The 26,563-nt window shown below is 37.7% G+C and overlaps 1 protein-coding gene across 1 annotated transcript in view; it reads left to right on the top strand.

Annotated features, from left to right (window-relative positions):
- Positions 1-26,563, top strand: part of Gucy1a2 (guanylate cyclase 1 soluble subunit alpha 2) — a 369,084-nt gene that overhangs the window by 250,393 nt on the left and 92,128 nt on the right. Inside the window, exon 6 of the mRNA XM_008829700.1 lies at positions 11,895-12,038. Within this exon, the coding sequence (XP_008827922.1) occupies positions 11,895-12,038 (144 nt within the window). The remainder of the gene's footprint in view (positions 1-11,894; positions 12,039-26,563) is intronic.

Raw genomic sequence — 26,563 nt, 5'->3', positions numbered from 1 at the left:
ATTTCAGCCTGAGTATTCTTCAATATTTCTAACTCTTTTCTGAATTCATTCAGAAGTTTATCCCTATCTTCCTTCAGTTCTTTGATTTCCATGTTTGTGTGTTCTTTAAATTCACTGAATTCTTTTATCATATTCATAATTGTTCTTTTGAGTTCCGTGTCCTGCATTACATCTAGGGGGTTCTCATTGTACTCCTCTAGAGGAGTTTGGTATTTGGTGGGGATATGTTATTTTGATTTTTCATGTTATTATTTTATCTCTGTGATTTTGACATGTGAATTTCTTTTGTAGTTTCTGATTCTTGTGTGAGAGTCGAGCCTTCAAGTTTAGGTCTGCTTCTTTTTGTAAACTTTACGCATCGTTGTGGTTTACTTTTGGGCATGAAAAGCTGGTTCCTCTAAGCTTCTGGTTCTCTCTTTTGATTTTATATTGGAGTGGCCAGATTGCTTTTGTCTTTAGGAGTTCCCCCAGAGGTCCAAGTCAGATGAAGATCGGATGCTCTCAGGCTTATTCTAAGGTCTGGATCCCTCCAGGGAAGATTTTGGCCTCAGGAATTTGGGGGTTGGACTGGCCTGGGAGCCGGGCCCAGGAAAGATGCTGGTCTGGGGCAGCTTGTGGCCATGCCACCCAGTGATGCAAAGGAAGATGGAGCGGGAAGCTGCCCCAAGGCCTCCTGGGGGCTGCGCTGAGGAGCTGGGTTGTTCTGGATGCAAAGGATCAGGAAGAGGAAAGGTCAGCCCCAGTGTCCAGGAAAGAGGCTGGCAGGTCTTGAAGGCCCAGGGAAGTAGAGGGAGGTGAGGGTGGGGCCAGGCCCAGAGTGCTCCTGGGGACCTAAGAAGGAATGGGGTTGGTTTGGATGCAAAGGATCAGGAAGCAGTGGTGGTTCCCCAGGTGTCTGGGGTGCCAAGACAAGGAATGGGACAGGACCCAGGCTAGGAGGAGAGAAGGTTGGGGGATATGGGAGGGTGAATGAGGCTGGGGGAGTCAAGGTGCGGAGGCATGATGGACTTAATCTCAGAGAGAGGCCTGCGGGTCTGAGAGAGGCCTGAGGGTCGTGCAGACCCAGGGAAGCAGAGCCAAAGTTAGTAAACTTTAAGTCACAGTTGTTAAGTAGCAACGAGGGAAATAATTATCTGTAGCCTTTCTACTATGTAGCAGAATTAACTAAAGGTTTAGAGGTTTTTGAAGGTGAAAATCAATAATATTTTCACATTTCATTGATGGTACACTGCCAGAGAAGTCAGAGACAGCTGCTTTATCTAGAAGGTTGATTTCAGTTGTAGGAAACTTACCAAGTACTCAGCTATTACCAGCCTTGATAGTAGAACAGTTAATATTTTCATATCCCAAAGCTTGCCTTAAATCTTGATCTAAATGTCTTTAGTGTCCAAAACAATTATTGAATGACAAAAATTCTTTTTAAGCAAATGTGATACTATTAAGTTAGCATTACTTCTTTAAAAAGTTTGTAGGATACACAAGGAAAAGTGTCAGTTTCTGTGCTTTTCTTTCCTGGGAAATTATTGATTACTAATTCTAATGTATTGGTCTGTTTGTATATGTTTCATGATTCATGCTTGGTAAGCTTTACACTTCTAGTAATTTAATCATTACTTCAGGTAATTTGTTATCATATTATTTTTCTTTTATGTGTATGTGTGTAATGCTTGCATGTTGGTAGGTGCACCTGTGTCATGCAATACCTACAGAGGTAAGAGGAGGGCATTGGATCCTTGAAACTGGAGTTACAGATCATTGTTAGCCACCATATGGCTGCTGGGAGCCAAACCTAGGTCCTCTGCAAGAGCAACCTGTGCTCTTAACCACTGAACCATCTACAGCTCCTGTTTTCATATATTTATGATACTCTCTTAAGATCTTTTGCCTTCCTGTGGTATCAACCATAATATGTTCACTTTTACCTACAGTTTTATATATTTTGAGTCTTCTCCATTCCTAGATGCTCATAATTGAACATTGGAAATAAACATTAAACAAATAATTGCATGACAAGTTAATGATTCACTAGTTAAAATTATGATCACCACTACAGATATATAAAGTTATTTTATTTAACCCTTTCAGCAAAGTTGTTGAAGATATATACCTTTCACAAAAAATAAAATGAGGCTCTAAAAGGTTTAACAACTTGTTTGTGGTAGATTTACTATTGTTCAGGCTTCTTCCATTGCAGAAACTTCTCAGGACATCTTGAGACTGCACAGCTGAATTTGAAGATTTTGCCTATTAAGATCTTACATAAAAGTTTCCTGAGAGCTTACACAGGGCAAGCTTCACACTAAGTGCTAAGCATAGCAGATATGACTCCAGGCTTCATGGAGTTTACAGTCTGGTGAGGACAAAATGCCATAGTCAACACTGATCAAAATAAACAAATATAAAATTCCATATTGATGACTAAGAAATATTATATTGTATTATGAGGGCATATATAGAAAGTCTTAGTCTGTGGGAGCCAAGATGGCAACACTGAGGATATTTTCTAGTTTCATTTCTTTTGCCATGACAAATCCCATGACCAAAAGCAACTTAGGGGGAAAGGCTTTATTTGGCTTGCATTACCATGTCACAGTCCACTACTAAGGGAAGTCAAGGAAGGACTCAAAGGCAGGACTACTTGCTGTTCCACATAGCATTACCTCTGACCAAAGAACTCACAGCCCTATAAATGAAACAGAAACCATGGAGGAATGCCGCTTGTCAGCTGACAGACCAGCTTATATTCCGCTAGCTTTCTCATACAGTTCAGTGGAAAAGATGGTGTTACACACAGTGGGCTGGGCCCTTCTATGCCATTTAAGAATACAATTCTAGGAAGTTCCTCAACTGAGGCTCTTTTCTGAGATGATTCCAGGTTTTGCCATGCTGACAATTAAAGCTAACTAGGACAGGAGGTAACCTATACAATGAGATTACATGTTCAGTAGACATTAACAAGGTCGAGGGAATACTGAGAACAGAGCATGCTAAGAAGCAGGATCAGGCTCTGAATCAGAAGAAAATCATGAGCAGACAAATAAAAATAAAGATCAGAGTGGCTGGAACTTAAAAGAATGGAGCTGAAGACCACATGCTACAGATTCAGAAATATTTGTGAGCCACAGCATGGGCGTGTTTAGGCTTCTCGAAATTTTTTATTTTAATCTTATAAGCAAAGGCAAGTCTTTGAAGAATTTTCAAGAGTCACAGTAGATTTGCTTGCAATCCAGAGGGGATCTATACGCAGGGTGCAGATGGTGGAGTGGCTCTAAATATGATTAAGATGTATGCAATGCACAAAAATTCAATAAAATATATAGTGTTAAAAATAAAATAGACACATGACAACTTTAAATGTAATGTAGGATGTAGATTTGAGAGTGGACAGCAGATAATGCTGGACCATATTGACTATATTGACATAATTCAGATGAGAGGTAGTGATGGTCTAACTTGAGCTGATGAGTCCTGCATAAGAAATCAATGCTGGAAGCCAGTTGAAAGTGGTCAGTTTTGTCTATTTAATAATCGAAGCATTTTTTATACCACCAGTCACCTCAGTATGTTGTTTAGACATGATTCATGGCAAATGTGAGTTGACTAGATGAGGCTTTTTAGAAGCATGTAACAAATTGTTTTTTAATTTATTTACACACTGCCTGTTACTTTGGACATTACTGGGTTAAAATACTTGACCAGAGCAATTTAAGAAGAAAGGGTTTCTTTTGGCTTAGGGTTCCAAGGGGAAATCGCCCATCATGGTACAGAAAGCAGGGTGGCAGGCACGTGAAGCCAGCTGGCCTCACTACTTGGGCAATCAGGAAGCAGAGAAAGGATAGAAAGTGGGGCCTCACTATAAAACCTCAAGGCCTGCCCCCAGTGGGTGGTGTCTTTCCTCCAGAGAGGCTCTGCTGCCTAAAGGTTCCACAACCTTCCCAAACAGCATCACCAGCCAGGAACCACGTGTTAAACCACGTGGTTCTATGGGGAACATTTCACAACACTATATTACCTTATCTCATGATTAAGATAAATCTAATATTTTATCATAACTCCGTCTACTAGATTAACATGAAGCTAGTCTTTGCAGGACTCAAAAGGATAACTAAGTAATTGTCTTTACCTATAAAAATGATTTATCAACCTAGACAGGAGGATAATAAAGTACAAGAAATGATTACAGTAAAAAAAGTAATAGAAAAATAAGCAAAGGGAATATCTTGCTAAAAGAGTGGATATAGTTGCAGAAAAATACTGTCTTAGAAGCACATGGCACATTTGACTCCTGCAAGGGCTAGGGTATTCTTATTTTCTAAGACTCTAATTAATATCCAGTGATAAAAGATAGCTATTTGCCATACCAAGAATGCTACAATTTGAGAGTACTCTATTACCTTCTTTTTAAAAAATATTCTATCATTTTTGTTTTATGTGTTTGAGTGTATTGCCTGCATATATGTGAGTGCACCCGTGTCATGCATTGCCCGCGGAAGTCAGAAGAGGGCTTCGGATTCCCCTGGAACTGGAGTTAAGGACAGTTCATGGCCACCATGTGGGTGCTGGCAATCCAACCTGGGTCCTCTGCAAGAGCAGTCAGTACTCTTAACCACTAAGCCATCTCTTCAGCCCCTCTATTACCTTCTTAAAAGACAAGTTCTTAATTAAACATTTTCACTTGATTTGCTAATTGGGCCACATTATTCCTTTTTGTGACACAATTAACATATTTAGCACTTTATGTGTTTATGGAAAATACAGCAGGCCTTCAGCCTTCTCTAAGGACATCTTTAAGTTCTAGCAAATCAGAAATCCCTAGAAAATTTTATAAAAATTATATCTTTTTCCAAAATTTTTTCTTTGTGCATGTGAGTGCAGGCATCCACATGCCATGATGTATTTGTGGAGGTCAGAAGACAACTTTTGAGAGTTGGCTATGGGATTGTCCTTGGGTCATCAGGTTCACGTGCAAGCACTTTTACCTACTGAGCATATCACTGGCCAAGAGACTCAGTATTTCCTTTGTAAACAGTGAGTGGGTAGACTGCAGATAGATCAATATTTTTGAGTATAAGCACATTGGCAGAACGCACAGAAAGTTTGCAAAGATCACTGAGTTTTTCATTTTGATCAAAAGATCTAGTAAATTTGAATGACTGTGGTAGATTAACCTGCAAAATTGGAGCCTATTTTCTGAAGATCTTATTGGACTATTGTATACCAGAAAAAACTGAATTGTCTGTATCTAACTTGAGAATGTAAAACAAATTTAGAGTGGATATTTAAATATACTTTCTTCATTGACATGGGTAAGTATTCAATAGCTATTATGCTAAGTGACACGAATCAATATTTTCTACGTGACTGAGATTCCTAAGCTGGATCTACTGAGTTTTTATCAGGAGAAGAGATTTCTTTGATAGGCAGTCTTTGGAATCCATTTTTCCTCACTTGGGAGTAGTTCCCAGGCCAAATCACTGCTCTATTTATATTTGTGACCTCCTTTCCAGTGCTGTGTCAGCTGAGCTACAGTGAGACATCCTTAAAAGCAGTATTTGGGTCAGGAACATCAACCAAAATGGGTGTAATTAGCTTTTTTTAAAACAGGGAAAGGATGCTTTGAGGAAGGCCTTTATCAGTCAATCCTCGGTTTCCTTTGAATTGCTGTCATTATGTGTACTTTACTTGGATGTATTTAATGGAATTCAAACTTTGTTTGGATTGTTGAATGTCTACTGTGCCATATCACTCTTAGCACCTGTGTGTGCATGCGTGCGTGCATGTGTATGTGTGTGTTGTGTAAGTGTGTGAATGCTTGTGAGTATATTTGATCTGGGATTTGTAATCCACAGTTCTCACAAACATAGGAAGTCTGGAAAATATTATTTACCATGTCAATAGACGAGGCAGAAGGAGACTATGGGGCAGAAGGAGTGTCCTTCCCATTTTAAAAACTCATTAGCTGTTAGGAAAAGGTGTATAGGAAGAATATTGTAATATTTTTAGCTCCCATCAGGTTTGAGAAATCATGAAAACATACCTGGTTTGTGAAAATGCAGAAAACTGGACCTTATTAAGCCTAAATGAGACGTGGGCACCTAATTTTAACAAATGCTTTCTGGGTGATTCTTAAAGAGGTGGTACTGAATTTTTCACTGGAAACACTTTTTTTTTGAGTGATTAGACATGATTGACTCCTAAGTGTAGGAACTGGATGCAATTTAAAGCATTTAGTAAAACTTTTATGCATCCTGATACTATAGTAGTGACTAGAGTTATAAAGTTAAGTCAATATCGAGCAGGAGAGAGAGAGGATAAACATGTACACTAATGCAATTTACTGTGTGAAAGTGTCAGAAAAATTTCCATCTCAAGTGGATCTAAGAAAGTTACAGATACCACCCTACTTCCCAAATTTACTAAGCACTAACTTGGGAAGGAGGGAGAAAACTATTAGTTGATGACTGTCAGTTAAGAGATAAACTCTTCTAACTGATCTGAAACTAAAATGAAGTATAAAGGAAGTAGATGCATAGCTCTGAGAAATGCATTTTTACCACCTTTATTTCTGCAGAAATGTCACTTTTTGTGATTGTAAAATGTTGAGGAAAGATACATGAAAACAAGTGAATTCTTTAAAGTTTGATCAAAGCAACTGTAGTAACCTGTGGGACAGTGGGGTAAGCACGCTTGTTCTTATTTGAACCTCCATCTTTATGCAGGGAAGGACATAAGGCTCTCAAGGCATTGGGTTAAGTGTGACTTTCTCCCTAGCTCGTTGCCTCTTTCAGACATCTCCTTTTTCTTATTTGATGTTATTCCAGAGCAGGCTGGAGATGCTGAAAATAAGATGCACTATTTCAAATGGTGTCTGTTGTATTTAAAATGAAGTAAAAAATACTGAGGCAATTAAAATGGAATCCAGACCACAGATTTCTAACAGTTTTTGTGTAGTCTATTTACAGTGCCCACTTGCATCACTGTGGAAATGGCCTCAAGCACATTTGACACGTTTACATCTCCTGTTTCTCATGAACCTGAGGCAGCTAGTTATTTTGAAGAGGATCCACAAAAATATTCATAATTATGAATATATACATGTATTTCTACTAAAATTATAGAAAGTTGTTTTCAATGAAGGAAGAGGAGGGAAGAATGGAAAGTTCCATTATTAGGGGATTAGTGCTTCATCATTTTAAGGTGAAGGTGCTGAATACATCTGGAAAGGAAAAAATGGCATTACACAGATATATCACTTCAATGTCAGTCCAGGCATTTGAAAATTTTTATGTAATCATTTGTTCGTGTTGACAGGAATGCAATTCACCAAATGTTTTTGTTTCTCCTGTGCAAAACGTGGCTTGAGTTTTCCCAGCCCCTTCACAAATGAGGTGTACCCCAATTCACTTGCTCTATTAGACATTACATATGTCATATCTGGGAGGAAGCTTTTAGAGATTCTGCACAGTTGGAACCCCTTTCCTGGAGACGGTCTGTTACATGGATGCTTTGTTAACCTCACTCCTGGAGGGAAGAGAAGCCGCACATGTCTTCTTCTCTAGGCTCAGTCCTCGAACCAGCATTAACATGTAACATAAATGAGAAATGAAGTTTTGTTACTTGAGGGCTCTAGGATTTTGAAGACAGAGTGTTACAGCAGCATAATTTAACCTAGTTTATGAAATCAACAGCTTTTAGGGCTTCTTTTGATTCTCTTGTGTGTTGGGTGTTTATAAAGAATTGTTAGCATTCCATGTCTTAAAACATGTGTTTGAAGTGTTTTTATGCCTAGCATCTTGATCTTGTCACTTCTGATAATTGTCCTGACTTCCAATATTTGAAAACTAAATGTTTTGAAATATTTACATGATATTATGTATAGATTTAATATTAACTTAGTGAAATTATTACATGTATTTGTACACATATTTATCTTTCCTTCATTTATTTTCTAACACATTTGTGTAGAATATCAACTGATAACATTGATCCAACTTCTCCATACTATTACATTTTACCCTCCTAAAGAGAAACTGCAATGTTCACATGTGTATGTGCATGTTTATGTGGGTGTGCATAGTGCAGATTTTTGTGTACACGTATGCATGAGAGGCCAAAGGTTGACCTCCGATATCATTCCTTGGGATCAATCAATCTGGTTTGTTTGAGATAAGGTTTCTCACTGGCCTAGATGCTGCAGAACAGATTAAGCTGATGGGCCAGCAAGACCCAGATTTGGCTATCCCCCCCCCTCCCCAGCACTGGGATCACAAGTGCACTTAGCCATACCTGGCTTTTTTATGTGGGTTCTGAGGGTCAAACAGGTTCTTGTGTTTTCAAGGCAAGCAGTTTACCAGCTAATCCCTCGTGCAGAACAGATTAAGCTGATGGGCCAGCAAGACCCAGATTTGGCTATCCCCTCCTCCCCAGCACTGGGATCACAAGTGCGCTTAGCCATACCTGGCTTTTTTATGTGGGTTCTGAGGGTCAAACAGGTTCTCGTGTTTTCAAGGCAAGCAGTTTACCAGCTAATCCCTCCACTCAGCCCTCTTTATGAAGCCTGTGGTACAAATTGTAGAAAAGCATGTTTAGAAAATCCCTTTGTTTATTGAAAAGATACTGGAGACGCTGATGAAGATGATGAATACAGAAACTCTAAGAGCCCATGAGCCAAGAACAGGCGTCTTCACACTGACTGCAAAGCAATATAATGTGCACCAGCAAATTACTGTCCGTGAGTTTCGACGTCTGAAAATCTCAGGTTAATTTCAAAGCACATAGCTAAAAAGCCCTCTAAACTTTAGGGTTGGTGCATGAACATAAGGAAACAGAGGCTTTCAGGCCTCTGGGAACTTGCAACAATGGTGATAGCATGCAAAAGACCCATGCTGACTCAATCAGACAAAAACCCAACATAGAATGGGGAAAATAGGCAGCAGGCCCCAACCCTAGCCAAGGAACTATTGGCAAATGATTATTGTAGGGTAAGGGAGAGTAGATATTCTTTAAGGGAATAAGTCTAGATAGACTGACTAGAATTTAGTGGATGAACTTGCACTGAGGGACACCTGGATACAAATGGTTTACTGGATAAGACTTAACATATAAGACAGAATACCTGGTGGGGGGGGGACTATAGGGACTGGGGAGGTGGGAAGGGGTCTAAATTTGCTTAAGATATATTATATGAAATACACAAAAACTCAATAAAAAATTTTAAATATGTAGAACTACAAAATGGTCAGGGCTTGGGGGGATGGCTCATTGGACAAAGTGCTTACTGTGCAAGCATGAGAACTGCTAAATTTGCTTAAGATATATTATATGAAATACACAAAAACTCAATAAAAATTTTTAAATATGTAGAACTACAAAATGGTCAGGGCTTGGGGGGGATGGCTCATTGGACAAAGTGCTTACTGTGCAAGCATGAGAACCGGAGATTGAATCTCCAGAAGTCATGTAAAGCTGGACACATAAATTCAGGTATGTAAGTCCAGTGTTCCTATGACAAGATGGGAGTCACAGACAAGACGGAAAGCTCATGGACCCCTCGAGGTTGTCTTCTGACTGCTCAGGTGCACCATGCATGGCATGCATGTGACCACACTCACGCCAAGTAATATGCAAAAACACACCATGCATCCACATCTTATACATATACACACAGTGAAAAAAATACAAAAGGATGTGACAGTGTGAAGGATGACTAGAGGGTACTGCATTATTAAGGGAGAAATGGCTTATGGTTACTCTTCAACATTTTTTATTTACTTGGTATTTCTTTTTGGAAGATTTTTGGGGAAGTAAATTTTAGCCTTTGAAATAAAACCTTTCTTTGCAAATTCATGCTATGTTGTCTTTCTAATCTTACAGAATAACATATTTTGCATTTTTCTGGCAAATTGAAATGTCCTCCTGAAATTTTTGAGTGACATGGTATAGGGGTATTTAATCATATTTGCACATATTTCTTTATACTCAAGTGGTGAGATGCTGATAATCAGAATGGTAAGTTTGGTCGTGAAGATTTCATAAGCTTTTTAAGCATTTTCATAATATTTCTAAGTCAGAGCTCAAGTAATTTAAGCAGTTCATCTTTTCATTACTATAGTGTTAGAATGCATTCATACGAAATTTAATTATTGATATTAGATCCTAATAGACTATTCAGTAACTCTTGGTATTTTCATGATAAAATATCATTGAGTCATTGAGGTCTTTTTCCCTGAAGAGGTCTAGATGATGCTTATGGAATGAATAGTGAAAAGAAGCCAATAATTAGAATAACGGATACTGTAATATGGTTAACAGATTGACAGCTTACTCACTGAGCATATCATTATTAACTATTATATTTACTATGCTAAGCACCATGAATACAAAAGTTACAAGGATATGGTACCATCCTTAAAGAGCTCACCTCTTAGGCAGGAATTCATATTGATTATACACAGATATGCACTGATCATAGCCCGTGATGAGGGCCATGATACAGATATATGGACAGTATCTTTGAAACTGATATGAGAAAAGGTGATTTTACTGAGAAATGATGAACGGACTATTGATGGACTCACTGAAAAGTTTTAGAAATTTGGAGGATTTCATCTTGTGTAAATGTATTAACTATTTAGCAACAGCAATTCCTAATTACAGTAGATGATTTTCTTTTTGACAGGGTCTCCGTAGTCCCTGCCCACCTGGAACTCACTGTGTAGACCAGGCTGCCCTTGATCTCACAGAGATCAGCCTACCTCAACCTCCTGAGTGCTGGGATTAAAGGTGTGTCTTCACCAAGCTGGGATAGAATAGATACTGACAATGGAATTAGACTAGGGGCAGGAAAGGCCTTAACAGGCTATGCTGGACAGCTTTAGTTGTCAACTTGACACACCTGGGTAGAGGGCGCCTCAGTTGGGGAATTTCCTCCATTGGACTGGCCTGTGGCTATGTCTGTCGGGTGATTTTTTATGTTTTTGAGTGATGGTGGAGGGCCCAGCCCATGGTCAGCTGTGCCACCTCTGGCAGGTTCTGTACTGTATAAGAAAGCAGGCTGAGCATGGGCCAGGGGAGCAAACCAATAAGCAGCATTCCTTGATGGCCTGTGCTTCAGCTCCTGCCTCCAGATTCTTGCCCTGAGTTCCTATCTTGGGCTCCCTGATGAACTATGAGCCAGGAGATGTAAGTCACATAAACTCTTTCCTTCCCAAGTTGGTAGTGGTCGGAGTGTTTGGTCACAGCAGTCTAAGGCAAACTAGACACAGGGGCTAATAACAATTTCATTTCACAGCTGTAGATGGGTTTTGCCCTCCAGTTTCACATTGTTCAAATATATTATCAGTTTCTTCCATTTAGGGTGTAAGATAATGTATTTAAACTGCTTAGCACATTTAATGGTATGGAGTGCAAATTTAATAATCTTTATCACTGCAATTTTTAACAATAAGTAAAACCAGACCTGACATGAAATTACAGATATGTGTAATGTAAAAGTGTCGAGCAATTAGGAAAGTGGGAAAATTGAAAATAAAAATGTAAAAGCTTTAAGACTGTTGAAAGTTCGAAGTAGATGAGAGGATAGCTCTTGAAAGGGTGATGATTTGAGAACCTTCTAGGTGAAATACTGAACATTCTATTTTTGTGGGGTAATTATATTCCAGTTGTTCCTAATTTCAATGATCATCTGTGGTGATAATGAACACCCCAAGAGGGAGATGTCAGTGTTTGTAGCTGTTTGCAAACTCTGCTGTGATTACACTCAGTTATCTAATTGCTTAATTCATTGATGTTTCCCTGACATGCTTTTCTCAACAACATTTATGATTGCAGATAACTAATGGTTTCTCTTCTGCCTTATTATCGTATGTTTGATTTGATTTGTTTGATTGCTGCAGGTGGAGACAATAGGAGACGCGTACTGCGTTGCAGCTGGGCTGCACAGGAAAAGCCTCTGTCATGCCAAACCCATTGCTCTGATGGCCTTGAAGATGATGGAGCTTTCAGAAGAGGTGCTGACTCCTGACGGAAGACCCATTCAGGTAAACTTCTCAACAAGTTTACATGAGGCAACAATGAAAATTCCCTGGAAGGTGTCCTTCAAAAATTCCCCACTGAACTGCACTCGCTGTAACTGATGAATCCAGAGGTGGGGAATGATTAGTGCTAACTCATAGATCCAAGACAAAGTCAAACTTGATCTAAAACATCAATGTATGTGGAAGGCAAATTGCCAAGAAGTAAGGACGGAATGGAAGGATTAGAAAGAGAGCCTGATACTAGGGCCTATCATTCTATCCATGCAAGGCTTGAAGGGAGAATCAGAATCTGAGATGTAACCCAAGGAGCAAATCATAAGGAAGCAAAGGAATAGTATGCTGGATGGTTTCTTGTAGGTAGTATCCAGTGCTCTCCATGAAGCTCTGGAATTCAGAGTTCTTACTCAGAGTCACTTACTGAGGAAACTGAAAACAGCTAAATACAACCTGGTGTGTTGCAGTTTCACTATTATTTTATGGCTCTCTGTCATCTAGGGTCTATCTGTGAATAATCAAGGTCATCTAGCTCGGGGGTGGGGGTGGCAAGCTGAAGAGATGGCTCAGCTGTTAACAGCACTGGCCCCTCTTACAGAAGAACTGGGTTTGAATCCCAGCACCCACATGGTGGCTAACAATGGTCTATAACTCCAGTTCCAGGGTATCCAACACCCTCTTCTGTTCTCTGCAGGCACTGCAGGACACAGGTGCACTTACATAAATACAGGCCTAACAGTCATATGCAAAATAAAAAAAATACATTTAAAAAAAATGAAAAAGCATCATCTAGCTACATTTATGACAAAATCCAGTGACTAATCCCAGAACTGCCATTACTTTGAATCCTTGTAAATAGACCTCTAATATTCAGAGGAAGGGCTTTGAATTCAAGGCAGATATTTTGTAACAGTTCACTAACTATGGGTTAGGGAAAAAAATGTAGTAGGAAAAAGGCCTCATGGTATGTGTACATTACCAGTTCTGGTATGATGTCAGGAAAACCAGGTACTTTGTTTAACCTTTGTATTCAAATCTATTAAAATGCTATTTAAGGACTATAAATATTTTCAGCCCATTTATGTACATCGCTGAACCTACAGGAAAAAGAGAGATGTGCCAATGTATACTGTGTATACACTGAAAAGATGAAAATTCAGCAATTGCTGAATTTAATGCAAATGCTCTGTCATTAGTAATAACAGTAAGAAACTAAAACAAATCGATTCCTTCCTATTGAAATTAGAAGATGTCAGCTTTAATCACCTTCTAAAGAATCTCTGCATGTAAAGTCTCAAAGAGTGAATGAGTAATACTAAAAATACAAGAGAAAATAAAACCACACATACACAGAGAAAGAGAGACAGACAGACAGAGACACAGAGAGAGATTAAGACCTACAGAAACCATATATTGGGCAAAAATGTTATCATTTATCCAAGTTATTGCACACACAATTAAACTGACATTGTTTAATATAATTAAAGAAATAAGAGAACTGGAGACTATGAGGAAGGGAAAAGACTCGTAAAAGACCTTGAAACCTTCTCAGTTAACACACAACTTTCACAAAGAGAGAACTCAGTGGGAGAATTTAGAAGCCAATTAAACACAAATTGTGCAAGAATTGGTGGACTGAAAGAACTGAAGAAAAGCATCAGTGATTGGGGATGGGGACTTAACACTGGGGAAATAAGAAGAGAATGTGAAGTAGAAAATATGTGACAGTCATGGGGAAGAGAATGGGAAAACGTAATCCATGCTCAGTAGGGTTTTGAATGAAGATACATAAGGAATGCAAAAATGAGAAATGTTTTCCTGGGACTATTAAAAGATATAAATCAGTTGTGAGACATGGTTAATTCTAAATGGTTTATGAAAGATAACCCAAAGGTATAAAAACGCTAAACACCTCCAGGTGAGGCAGCAGTGTGTCAGAAAAGATGAGCATCTGACAAATTACAAAAGGCCTTGATCAATGGGAGAAGAGAGGAGCTATTATGGGGATGATTGTGGGAAAAATGAAACTGAAACTAGATTTCCCTATAGATCCATTCCAGGTAGGTTAGATGTGAAGTGTCACAGTCTGAAGCATAAATACATAATTTGTAAATTCGGGAAGGATATTGTTAGGGTTCAGCTAGCTCTGCCCCTTCACCAAGAGGGCTTCAAGGTTCAGCAAGCCCCTGAGAAAAGCAGCTTGGTCTTTGAAGTCAAAAGCAGACTTTGCCACCGTTTGGCCAACACAGCAGGCTTCCCCTTTGGTCTGTAAAGGAGGCACGTTTTAACAGAGGACCTGGGTTCTGCTCCTAGCCCCATATTGTGGCTAACAACCATCTGTAACTCCAGTTTCAGAGGATCCAATGCCCTCTTCTGACCTCTATGGACATTGTACACACATGGTGTACTTACATACACACAGGCAAAATACTCATACACATACACTAAAAATAAAAATCAAAGATAATAAAAAGACAACCATAAATCAATGGAATATTTTTGCAGCACATATAATCAATGAAAACACCTTTAGTTAATCTTACAATAATTAGGTTCATACAAATGAACGACACTGGGACAGAGCTCAGCTTGGAGGCTTGGTTCACCTTCGAGCAACTGACAGTGCCACCGTTGAGAGGACATAGAACAGCAGGGTTCTCCTTCCCAGCCGCCAGCAGTATACCTGGTTCAATTCACTTGGCACTGGGAAAGTTTAGTTTGTGCATATCCTATGACTCAATCACCCCTCTCCTAGATGTTTGCCCTAGAAAGGTACTTTGTATACATAGCAGACATCACACAGAAGGTTATTCATTGCAATACGTTGCCTGTTTAAAACTGGAGATAATGCCAGTGTCCCTCAGCTGTTGATTGGATAAGCCATGATTTTTTTATATCTTCTTACACCAAACAGTTGGGAAATGTCCACTGGTGACTTTGATGTGGACAAATAGCAAAAAACATTGAGACATCATCAAAAAATTCTATAGTGTCATTCCACTCAGTTAAAGTTTAAAATTCTCAAATTGGAAAAGAAATACTCTTTAGAAATGTATGCATTGACGGAAAAAGTATAAATTAAGGAGTGATTGCCCTAAAATTGAAAAGGACGCTTACTCCGGAGAAAGGAGAGGGTGTGGTGGGACAGAATGTTGCAATAGGGAACGTGAACCCAGTACCAAATTCTTCACTTGAATAGTGTTTTTAGTGTGCATCTATGTTTATGAACAACAATTTAAGTAAATGCAAAGAGCTTTCTGAACACTCATTCAGAAATACTAGGCAGACATGGAGCTTTGAAAAGAAAACTATTTGTTCTCTCAGGGAATAGTTATGTACATGAATGGCATTTGTGATCACTAGTAGGAAAACAAACTACATGTATACTGTCTTGGGTCTCAGCAAACTGCAGAAAGCTGAAACCTTCAGCCCTACCAGGATGGCAATCTTACTGTCTGGGAATATTTTTTCTATGTTGAGTTATCTCTGATGCAGTGTAACATTTAAAATTGATTTCACCATCTTCCAAACAAACTGAAGTGACCACACTCTGAGAATTGTGCAGTACAGGGTGCTCATCAATATTTTCATTAATTCCGTCTCATGAATCAGGCAGTCTTTTTAAATCAGAAGAGAAAATGTCTGTAAAGATCTAATAAGAATGCAGAGAGAGAGAATCCAAAATATTAAAACTACCTTCATAATTCTTGCTTCATTAATAATGTATGTTGTTTTCATGGTTTGGGATTCTTTTTTGGCATATTAATTTGGTTTTGAAATGCATTCTAACTTGGTCCATGGGGACAACTCCAAACTCATTGAGAGAATCTTTCATTATGAAAGATTTGGGTGTTAAATCAGAGTTTATATGTGATCTGTTGATTTTTTTTTTACATCAAATTACGTGATTTTTTTTAATGCTAATGCTGTTTGGGTCATGGTAATTTTACATCAAATCACGTGATTTTTTTTTATGCTAATGCTGTTTGGGTCATAGTAATTGTACAAAAGTAGACTTTCCAAAACAGTTAAATCTTGAAAAACAAACTGATATTTTTTTTCACAGTTTTATAGACTTTTGAGGCCTCTTATAATGACGGTGGGAACCAGAATAGTCTACACTAATTGTTTGGAAGTGATTTGAAAATCTTCCAACTCATCAATTGTAAATGGCCTGTGTTTCTTTATGGTTTCTTATCTTTAAAATTAATCTGTGGTGCTAGTTAGTTTTAACTGTCAACTTGACACAAGCTAGAATCATCCTGTAATCTCAATTGAGAAAATATCTAGATGAAGCTGGCCTGTGGGATTGTCTGTGGGGGAGTGTCTTGATTGTTAATAGGTGTGGGAAGACCCACCCTGAGTGTGAGCAGCACCATTTCTTGGCCTAGGACCTGAATTGTTTAAGAGTGAAGAAAGCTAGCTGAGCAAGTGAGCAAGCCAGCAAGGACCATGTGTTAATTCTCTTTCTGATCTTGACTGTAGATGTGAAGCTTTAAGTTCTGCCTTGACTTCCCTGCAGTAATGGGCTGCAGGCTGGGACTGTCAGGCAAATCAACACATTCTTCCCTCAGTTGTTTTTTGTCAGGGTATTTGCCATAAAAATGAAACCAGAACACATGTAAGCATGTTGTTTTACCTATTCAGTCTGTAACTACTCAAGTAAATTGCTTAATGATTTCTCTAATGCACCCCAGAGACTGGTTCTAGTTGGTATCTATAAAGCATATATAATATGGCATATTTTGAAAAAATTAAGAAAAAGTAGTCCAGAGTGGTTTTAATTAAGGCTGATTTTTAAAAACAGTCATTACACTATTTTAAAATTTTTATTTATTTTTTGATTTAGAAGCTTTTTTTTTTTTTCAGTTTTAAAAATAAAGACCTCTAGCTGGGTGTGGTGGCGCTCACCTGTAGTCCCAGCACTTGGGAGGCAGAGGCAGGCAGATCTCTGTGAATTCAGGGCCAGCCTGGTCTACATAGTGAGTTCCAAGACCATGTCTCAAAAAGACTAAATAAATAAATAAATAAATAAATAAATAAATAAATACCTCTAGATAGGCTGATTAGATTCACCAGATAGACAAGTAGCGGGGAATGGCTGGGGGTGCCGACAACACAGCAGACAGTAACAGGGATAACAGAATTTATAAGGGCTCTAGTCGGGGGAGGGAGGATATGGGAGGGTGCCATCTGGGAGGTGGGTATATAGTTTTAAGATGGTTTGGGATGTCCTGTGTGATACACACGCGCGCGTGCGCACACACACACACACACACAATCAACAAATTAAAAAAATGAATTATATTTGAGGAGGAAACATAAAAATTTACATCATGTTAATTAGTAGAGGTGATAAACATTACCACTGAAATCTACCCGATGACTTCATAGACATACACAGGTGCCAAGGGTCTGAGTGCAACCAATTATGACTAGTAATAATCAGATACATAAAGTGTTATTAATAAAAGCAATGAGTGTTTCCGTAAGAAACAATGTCTCACCGAGCTTATACTGAATTCAATATTGTATAACTGTATTAATTCAACAATGAACCTAAAAACTTTTATAGCCACTTTTGAAAGAGATGTATCTTTGCTCTGGAAACTGTTATTGAGTATGTTAAAACTATAATGAAATGCTTCTTCTAAAAATAATAATAAATAAAATACTAAAAAGGAAAAAAGAAAAACAACAAAATATTTTATTGAGATTTTGTGCATTTCATATAATAGAGCTTAATTAAATTTAGACCCCGTCCCCATCCATGCCTCCCTTGTCCTCCCCACACCAGATTTCATGCATTCTATCATATTTGTTAAGTCCTACCCCAAGCGTTTGTACCCAGATGTCCCTCTGTGCAGGTTCATCCACTGGTCTACTCAGCCTATCTAGAGTCACTCCCTTAAAGATCTATTCTTCCTCACCCAGCAGTAATCAGTTGCCAATAGTTCCTCAGCTAGGATTGGGGCCTGCTGCCCATTTCCCCAGTTGATTTACATTGAATATTTTCTGCCATATGAAAATATGGTAATACTGCCATTATTACCATTCTTTTTTTATTCCTTTCTAGAGGGTATCTGATTTCCTTCTGTTAAAATCACAGACAATTGAAAAGTAAAATTAGATTTCTATCCTTTTTTGTTTGAACTAGCTATAACATGATTTCACTAGAAAATTGTATAATTTTGTTTTTCTTCATTATGAACTTAGTATTACAAAAACAATTTAGCTAAATTTTTATGGTTTAAAGATAAATTTATCCTTATATTCTAACTGCTCTGTTTAAAATAATCAAATATTTGTTAGTGACTGGTCTTTAGTCTTAAAAAATATTGTAATGAATTAGAAAATTGTTTGAGGATATATTAGAAAAACAAGCAAAATTTTATCTTTTTAAAAGACTTATAGAAAATTGAGTGTATCTAAATGTCAGTTTTAATTCTGGATTTTATTTAAAATATTTTCATTGAAATTTATCTCGTAGACGTATATATTAAAATTACCTCCATTAGTTCAGAGAACAACACATTTTATATAATGAGACAAAGAGAGATTGTGATATAGTTGAGGAAACAATACGTAATCATATTCTAATACTGATGTGTTCAGCATCTCAACTGCAAATCAGGGGACTGCCAAGCATTTTTCTAACTGCTTAGTCAGAGGCAGAAGTATTACCATACAATTTACATGTTTTGTAATACATTACAGTTCTTCAAACTTTAACTTCTGATGAATTTACAGGATTTTTTTGAGATTATAAAGTAATTAATCTCCAATTAATTTTAAATATATTTTATTGCTCTTTACAAAGAATCTGATATTATTTTGATATTTAGAGGGATTTTTTCTTTGTAAATACTGCACTATTTAATTAACCCCTTGGGATTGTATTTTGAGTCTGTATTTATCAAAAGAAAAACTAATTATTTGATAAGTTAATTTTCTATGACTAATAATCATTTGTTTCTAAAATATTCTAAGTGATACTTTTGCTTCTAAAGTATATACTTACTTGACATACTCTATTTCAAAATCTATTTAAGAAGAAAAACTTAAGCGTTCAGACAAAAGTACTTGGAAATATATGAATCATTATTACTATAATGATCCCAATTATTCTTACCATATCCATTCTTCTATTTCAATTTATATTTTTCTTTTTCCATTTTTCATGTGTGTGTAATGTGTACATGTGTGTATGCATGCTTTGTATGTGTACAGGTACACATGTTGGAGGTCTGAGGTTGATGTTTGGAATCATCCTTAATAGCTTTTCTATCTAATTTATAAAGACAGGGTCTCTCAATCAAACCCAGATCTCATTCATATGGCTAGGCTACTTCTTCAATATATCCTTGAGTCAGGCCCCACCTGACTCAATTTTACTCAGCTTCAATTGCGGAACTACGAACTTGAATCCACCCTTATGAGAAAATCTTGCCTTTTCATCCTTAGTTCCAGAATATACCATATGCATAATGGCAAGTGTCAGTTCTTAATGAAGATGTGTGCCGCCTTTCAGTGCTTTGATAATGTTCATTTTCAAGCATTCGTTCTTGATCTTGGAGTGGAGTTGCAAATTAGAAATCAAGGTCTAGTGCCCAGGTCACAAGAGAACATGTTAGTGAGATTGCCATGGTTAATTAAAAGTCATTAGTCTAGATTATGTCCATTCTATAAAAGTTATCCCTACAAAGCTGGATTTTAAGCTCTGTGAAGACTAGTCTAGTTAATATATACCCCAATTTTTTATATCCTTATACCTTTGAAAACATTTATTTATTATTTATTTATGATGTATATATGCATGTATGTATGTACATGTGTGTATGTGTGTGCCACAGTGCTTGTGTGGAGTTTAGAGGACATGCTTGGCAGTGGTAGGCACTGTCACCTCCTGAGCTGTCTTGCTGGTTCAGCTTGTACCTTTAGTGTGGCCTATTGAGTCTCATCTAAGAATTAGGGCTTTTACTGAGTTGTATTCTTGGCATTTCTGAGGCATTTTCCTAATTCTACAAGCCTGACAATAACACTGATCGTCTTATGTACTACTGAAGTGGGAAGATACCTTCCCCTCAGATATAGTGTTCAACTCTTTGTACAACTCACCTTTCCCCATATCTTAGTGCTAAATTAAAAAACATTCATCTTCACTTTTGAGAAATTCATACAGGTATACATTGAAATATGATCATATCTCGTCCCCTGTTTCCCTACTCCAACTTCCCCCAAATCCTCTCCCAACATGCATCCCTCTGAATTTCATGTCTTTTTTATTTATTTATTTTTTTATAACCTTCTAAGTCTAGTTAGTGCTGCCCATTTGTGTATAGCTCTAGGGTCACCCACTGGAGCATGGAAACCTACCTCTAGCTACACCCTATTAAAATAATGATTCTCCCTCTCTCAGTAAGTATCAGTTACCTGTAGTTCCTCAGTAGAGAATGGAGCCTAAAGAGCATATCTTCTTTATCTATGCTAAGATTTTGGCTAGCTTGAGCATGTGTAGGTCTTGTGTAATTATCCACAGCTACTGTGAGTTCATGAGTGTGACAGCCATGTCATGTCTGGATGACAGCAGTTCACAGCACTCCTCTGTGTCCTCTGGCTCTTACAGTCTTGCCACCTCCTTTTCCATGAGTAAAAATGTTGAGGCGCTTGTGGTGGTTTGATGAAAATATACCCCCATTGTCTCCAAGTGTTTGGACATTTTGCCCCCAGATGATGGCACTGTTTTGGGAGGTTTTAGAAGGTGTGACTGTCCTGGAGGAAGGACATCATTATGGGTGGGCTTAGAGAGTTCATAAGCCTTGACGGATCTCTAGATGCTTTTTTTTGCTCCCTGTACCTGTGTGATGATGTGAGAGCTTAGCTTCTGCTTCTCCTGCTCCAGGCACCTCTAGCCACCAAGCCTCCCTGCCATGGCGGACTGTAATTCCCCTGGAACCATAAGCACAAATAAACTCTTCCTTCTATAGATTGCTTTGGTCAGTGTTTCCATCACAGCAACAAAAAAGGGACTAATACAGGGCTTAATGCAGATACCTGGTTTAGGGCTGAGCTCTCAGTCTCCTACTCTCAGCACTTTGTTGGTGCCATACCTGTTTTATTGCCTTGTTGCTTTCCAGCAGAGGGTTATTCAAATGCAGGATCTGCTATTATTAGACACTAAACATCAGAGGGCCTCATAATCTTCATAAGAGTTTTAATAATAGCGATTCATTCTCACAAATGCACATTTATTTATACCTACCTGAATCCAAGTCACAGAAAATTACCTTTTAATAGAAATGAGAAAATGGTTATTTTTGTGAAAGCAGGAGGAAAATCCATGTATCAAAATATACATTAGCTTCCAAAGGTAGCTTTTACGAGCTTTCACGTAATAACTTAGTTACGTCTTGCAATAATTAATGAAGTATGTCTGTCATTTCCATTTTTCAAAGGAAGAAAAGAATCTTTAAAAGTTGCTCAGGACTTCCAATCACTATATATTACAGACATTAAGTAAAAGCATGCTAACATTCACACTGTTAAATTTTCCTACTGCCTTTACTATCCTATTATCTATCCTAACAGACTTTTCCTAGTTTTAATTTTAAAGAAACATATTAAATCCTAAAGGGGGGCAGAGTGTGCTGCAGAAATGACTCAGTGGTAAAGAGCACTGACTGCTCCTCTACAGGACCTGAGCTCCATTCCCAGCACCCACATCAGGTGTCTCACAGCCACTTGTAACTCCAGAGCCAGTGGATCCAATGCCTCTTCCGGCCTCTGTTCACACTGGCACATACATGGCATATACTCACAGAGACACACAAATACACATGAATAGAAAAAAAAAATCTTGCAAAAGATATTTATTTTGTATGTTCCTGTTAAGACAATGAAATGACATTTGTTTTTAAAAGTATTTCATCCAAATGATCAATTTTCAAATCAGATTTAGATATATGCAGGAAAACATGACGTTTCATCTTTATTTTGAGAATTTTGATTTCTGCTCAATTTGGTGAGGTGTCTATAAATCATTTTACTTTTTTTCTCTTTTTATTTTTTATTGTTTATTGTCATGGATTATAATGCAAAGGCTTCACATTTAAAAGTGTTGGCTTTACTTTGGTTGTAATTATCATGTCATATTCTGGTTGTTTGGAGATTTTGAGTAAAATAGTTTCAATCATAGACTTTCTTGTTTACTATGATGCTTCAGTGCTGAGTATACAGACAGAACGTCTTTCCTGCCTTATTTTTCTCTAAGAAGTTGGCATGATTTAACAGTGTATAACTTCTGCAAGGCATATGTCAGTGAGTGTGGTGGTTTAAACAGGTTTCCCCCAATGGGGTCAAATATTTGAACAATTTGTCCCTAGTTGGTGGAACTGTTTGAGGTATCTTAGACTCTTTAGGAGGTGTGGCCTTGCTGGAGGAAGCACATCCCTGCGGGGAGGGGGAAGGCAGATCTGAGAGCTCATAGCCTTGCCTTCCTCTCAGTTTGCTCTTTCTGCTTCCTGGGAGTGCTTGAAGATTTGAGCTCCTGCTCCTGCTCCCGCACCAGGCCCTGGCTCCGCCCACCATTATGATCTCTCCCTCTGGCACAAAAGCCAAAATAAACTCTTTCTCTTTTGAGCTGCTTGGTCATGGTAGTTCATCATAGCAACACAAAAGTAACTGATACAGAAGGGTTCCTTCAGAGAACTCTGACCACTACGGTGAGGTAGAATTCCACTCCTAGCTTCTTTTAGCATTTCTGTAACAATGAATAGCTCCAATATTTATCATACAATGTTCTATCAGTAAGTAAAATAGCATTTTCAGCAACATTTCTAACAACCCTGGTTTTGCTGAAGAGTTTTATTATGGTTTTTAAAAAATATTTTATTTTATTATTTTTATTTTGTGTGTATGAGTGTATTGCCTGCATGTATGTGAGTGCACCCATGTCGTGTAGCCGCTGCGGACGGAGGTCAGAGAAAGTTTCGGATTCCCCTGGAACTGGGGTGGAGAGATGGCTCAGCAGTTAAGAGCACTGTCTGCTCTTGCAGAGGACCCAGGTTTGATTCCCAGCATCCACATGGTGGCTATTATGGTGTTTTTTAAAATATTTCCTAGGCAGTCCTTTTGTGAAGGCGTCTTCATGTTTATAGTTCATGATAAAATGTAATAACGGTACATTGATGAAAGAGCAAAAAAAAGAAGTGATAGGGAAAGATGTAGCATGGAGCTCTGTGTTCATGGGCCAGGAACTCTGTGGTGTTCATGGGCTGGGAACTTGCAGGAATTGCTCCATTTTATTTTATGAAGTTTTTTTTTTTTTGTATTTCACATTTCCACAAGAGAAATACATTCTCTGGTGAAGACATGGTTTAAATAATTTATAAGGTTACTGTATTGAACATTTTCATCATGAGAGTAAATGCTTCTAAAGAAGTTATTTTATTTATCTTAACCTTTCTCCAGAAAGTGTCTGTCCCAGGAGTATTGGTACAATGTTCTAGGAAGAGGCTAAGAACTGTATTAGTGAAGGTATTTCTTTCTATTTGATTTTCATGTGCTATGCTTCTCTGTACTTGTTACAAAGCCTCTAAGCATTTAGGCAGCCCATACTTTTGCTCGGCTGAGGTTATGCAAAGCATAAGAATCTCCATTTGCCACTCATTCATTTAAGGCTGTGATTTCAACAGCCCATTTTGACAGGTTAGCCTGTCTTTAGAATATGGTCTTTTTCCTTAGCTCTTTGAACAAGAGACCTTTTATCTTTTATTGCCAACTTAAACTCTTTTAAAGTTATTATACAATATTCCAACATTAGTAACTTGAATTTTGTGATATAAAAATAGCAACCTACATTATTTTAGACTATATGCAATAAGCACTCTAACCACACCATTGTGTAGGTTTTTTAAATTCTCCCTTGAAAATTCCTATCTAGTCCCAAAGCTTAAAAATTATTTCACATACTAGTTTTCTGAAATACAAAATATAAAATGATCTCTGAACATTCAACATCAACTATAATTTACTAACCAATCATGTCCACATGTTGCATTTACAGGTATAACTTTAAGGTCTATGAATATACAAATAAATATAAATAGAAGCATAAACCTGAAGAATAGATTCCTTTGAAAGTTGAATTTATTTCATTCCATTCAGTAATACCATGAGACAGAGTGCCAAAGATGTTCGTGGGTCCTAAATAAGAGGAAAGCCATTGTTCAGTCCTAGAAAACATCTTCCATTGCTTTAATCTCACTTCAGTTTTATATTTTCCTGGTCCTACAATTGAGTTTTCAAGTAATTGAAAGGCAACACATTAATTACCTAGCTGCTAATGTGCTATTAGTAATTAGGCATCACAGGTACTTTCTAAATTGTTAAGCTTTGTGTTAATTTCATGTTGCACACTTATGTGATGGTCCTAATCACCACTACATTGTTCCTTATTTGGCATGTGGTTTCCTAGCAACCCTTGCTTCTTCCTAATGGTGGGATTGAGTCCCCCACATTTGTAATGCTTTTTACTGCATCAGAAATGGTCACCTTGTGTACATGTGTTACAAGATCAAATTTACGTGTAGATTCAATTCGAATAAATTATTTTGCTTTATCCCTTCCCTTTAATGTGTTTGCTCAAAGGTTAAACCAACCATAAAAAATGAATTTAGTATGAATGCATTAATTCAGACCTGACTCTTTGGGGGACATACGGTAATTTTGACAACAATGTCCACAATGCATGTAAATAGTTCCTACTGGGAAATCTACTGAAGTTGAAGAAACAGAGTAATTTTGATGGCCAAATGACTGTGCAATCAGGAAGTGCAGAGAAGGCAGGTTTGGAGTGGGCACTGGGCATCTGAGGGGAAAAAGGTTCATTTCGGAGGCAGCTTGCTGCTTTAACTTAAGTGAAGCCTGTTTCTGCGTGACTCTGGCTGGAGTCATGCTGAGAGTGACTTTTACTGCTCTGCTCAACAAACGTATTTTAAATGTTTACTATTTCTAAACAGTCGGTTAGACATTAGGGATATAAAGGTAAGCAAAGCAGATATATCATTAACCTGCCTAAGAATTACAACCTATAGAATCAACAACCACAAATAACTATTTGTGTAGGAAGTAGAAATGGGCAACTAATCTCAACACTATTTCTATCTTAAATTTGAGAAGCTTTTGTTAGGCTTTCAGGAATATTTGGCAAATACTTTTTTATTAATCTTCAGTTGTTAGTTCGTTGGCAATTTTGCACATGTATCAAGTGCATTCTGGGTACTCCCTCACTCTGTCCTCACTTCTTTCTCTTCACCCTCCCTCTCCCTTTCCCAGATTCATGACCTTTGTTTTGTTTTGTGATCCATTTAGCTTAACCAGAGCTATCTCTGTGATCACTGGATTGGAATGCTCCGTTGGAGCCTGGTGGAGGTCATCGGTGGGTAACAACTATAGGCAAAGACTCACCTTCTCCCTCAATCTACCAGTAGGAAATAGTTCAGCAGTGAGGGGGACAGCTAGCAAAGATTTTAAGTTCTTTATAGAAAAAAAATATTTATATGCTGTTTTTATATACCTGAACAATGAAGAAAGTGAGATGTCAGGGGTTAGAGACTATGTGCAAAATCCTGGAAAAATAATTCAGATGGGCTACAATCTATATGCTGAATGTATACTGCATTGTATACACTTCAGGTCCTCTAATCCCTTTCTCCAAAAACTCTGAAAAGCATGATTACATCTAATTTTACATTTTAAGCCTGCAATTCAGAAACTTTTTATAATTAGATAAAAACTATGTAGATAGTTAGCTAAAGACCTGAATTTGAATCCAGGTATGTCTTCTTTAAAGGAAAAGTCAAGGGACATTTGGGTACACAAACTTGATGTGGTAGGCCTTAACATGTATGACAGAAAGCATGAAATCCTGTGGGTGAGCTATGAGGAACTGAAGACAGAGAATGGGTCTAAAATGACTAAAATGTATAATATGAAATGCACAAAATTCCAATAAAATATAGATTGAAAAAATTAAAAAATAAATAAAGGAAAAGTCTTGGTCCTTCTATTAAACCAAGATTGCCAAACATAAGACTGTCCTAGTATGTTGTTATCTGAGTATTTAATAAAACATGTGTTACTCAGTGCCTACCATGAACTAGGCATGAGGCTTAGCTAGAATGTGCCCTTTCACCCTTCTTATTCTCTCTACATACAATACATGTATGTGTGCATTAGACATATGAGTATGATTTGTATGTTTCCATGTATGTATTAGGCCTACTTTCCTAGTAGTCAAATCTATATGTACATGCATAGTGTCATGTAATTCCTACAAGAATCATAGACAATGATTGTTACAGCTTTTTTAATTTATAACTGCGAAAACAAAGAATCATAGAGATCAAGGGACTTATTGACAAATAATAGTAAATATGTAAGTAAGAGCTGATTGAGAATTGGAATTTGTTACCTTGTGCTACCTGCTACAGTGTAATTAGAACATGTGATTCATAATCGTATGACTAAGCTAA

This window comes from Nannospalax galili, unplaced genomic scaffold (assembly GCF_000622305.1).
Source record: "Nannospalax galili isolate Female #2095 unplaced genomic scaffold, S.galili_v1.0 scaffold854, whole genome shotgun sequence".
NCBI classification, from domain to species: Eukaryota; Metazoa; Chordata; class Mammalia; order Rodentia; family Spalacidae; genus Nannospalax; species Nannospalax galili.
Note: the sequence above shows the minus strand (reverse complement) of the source record. Positions and strands in the feature narration are given on the sequence as shown.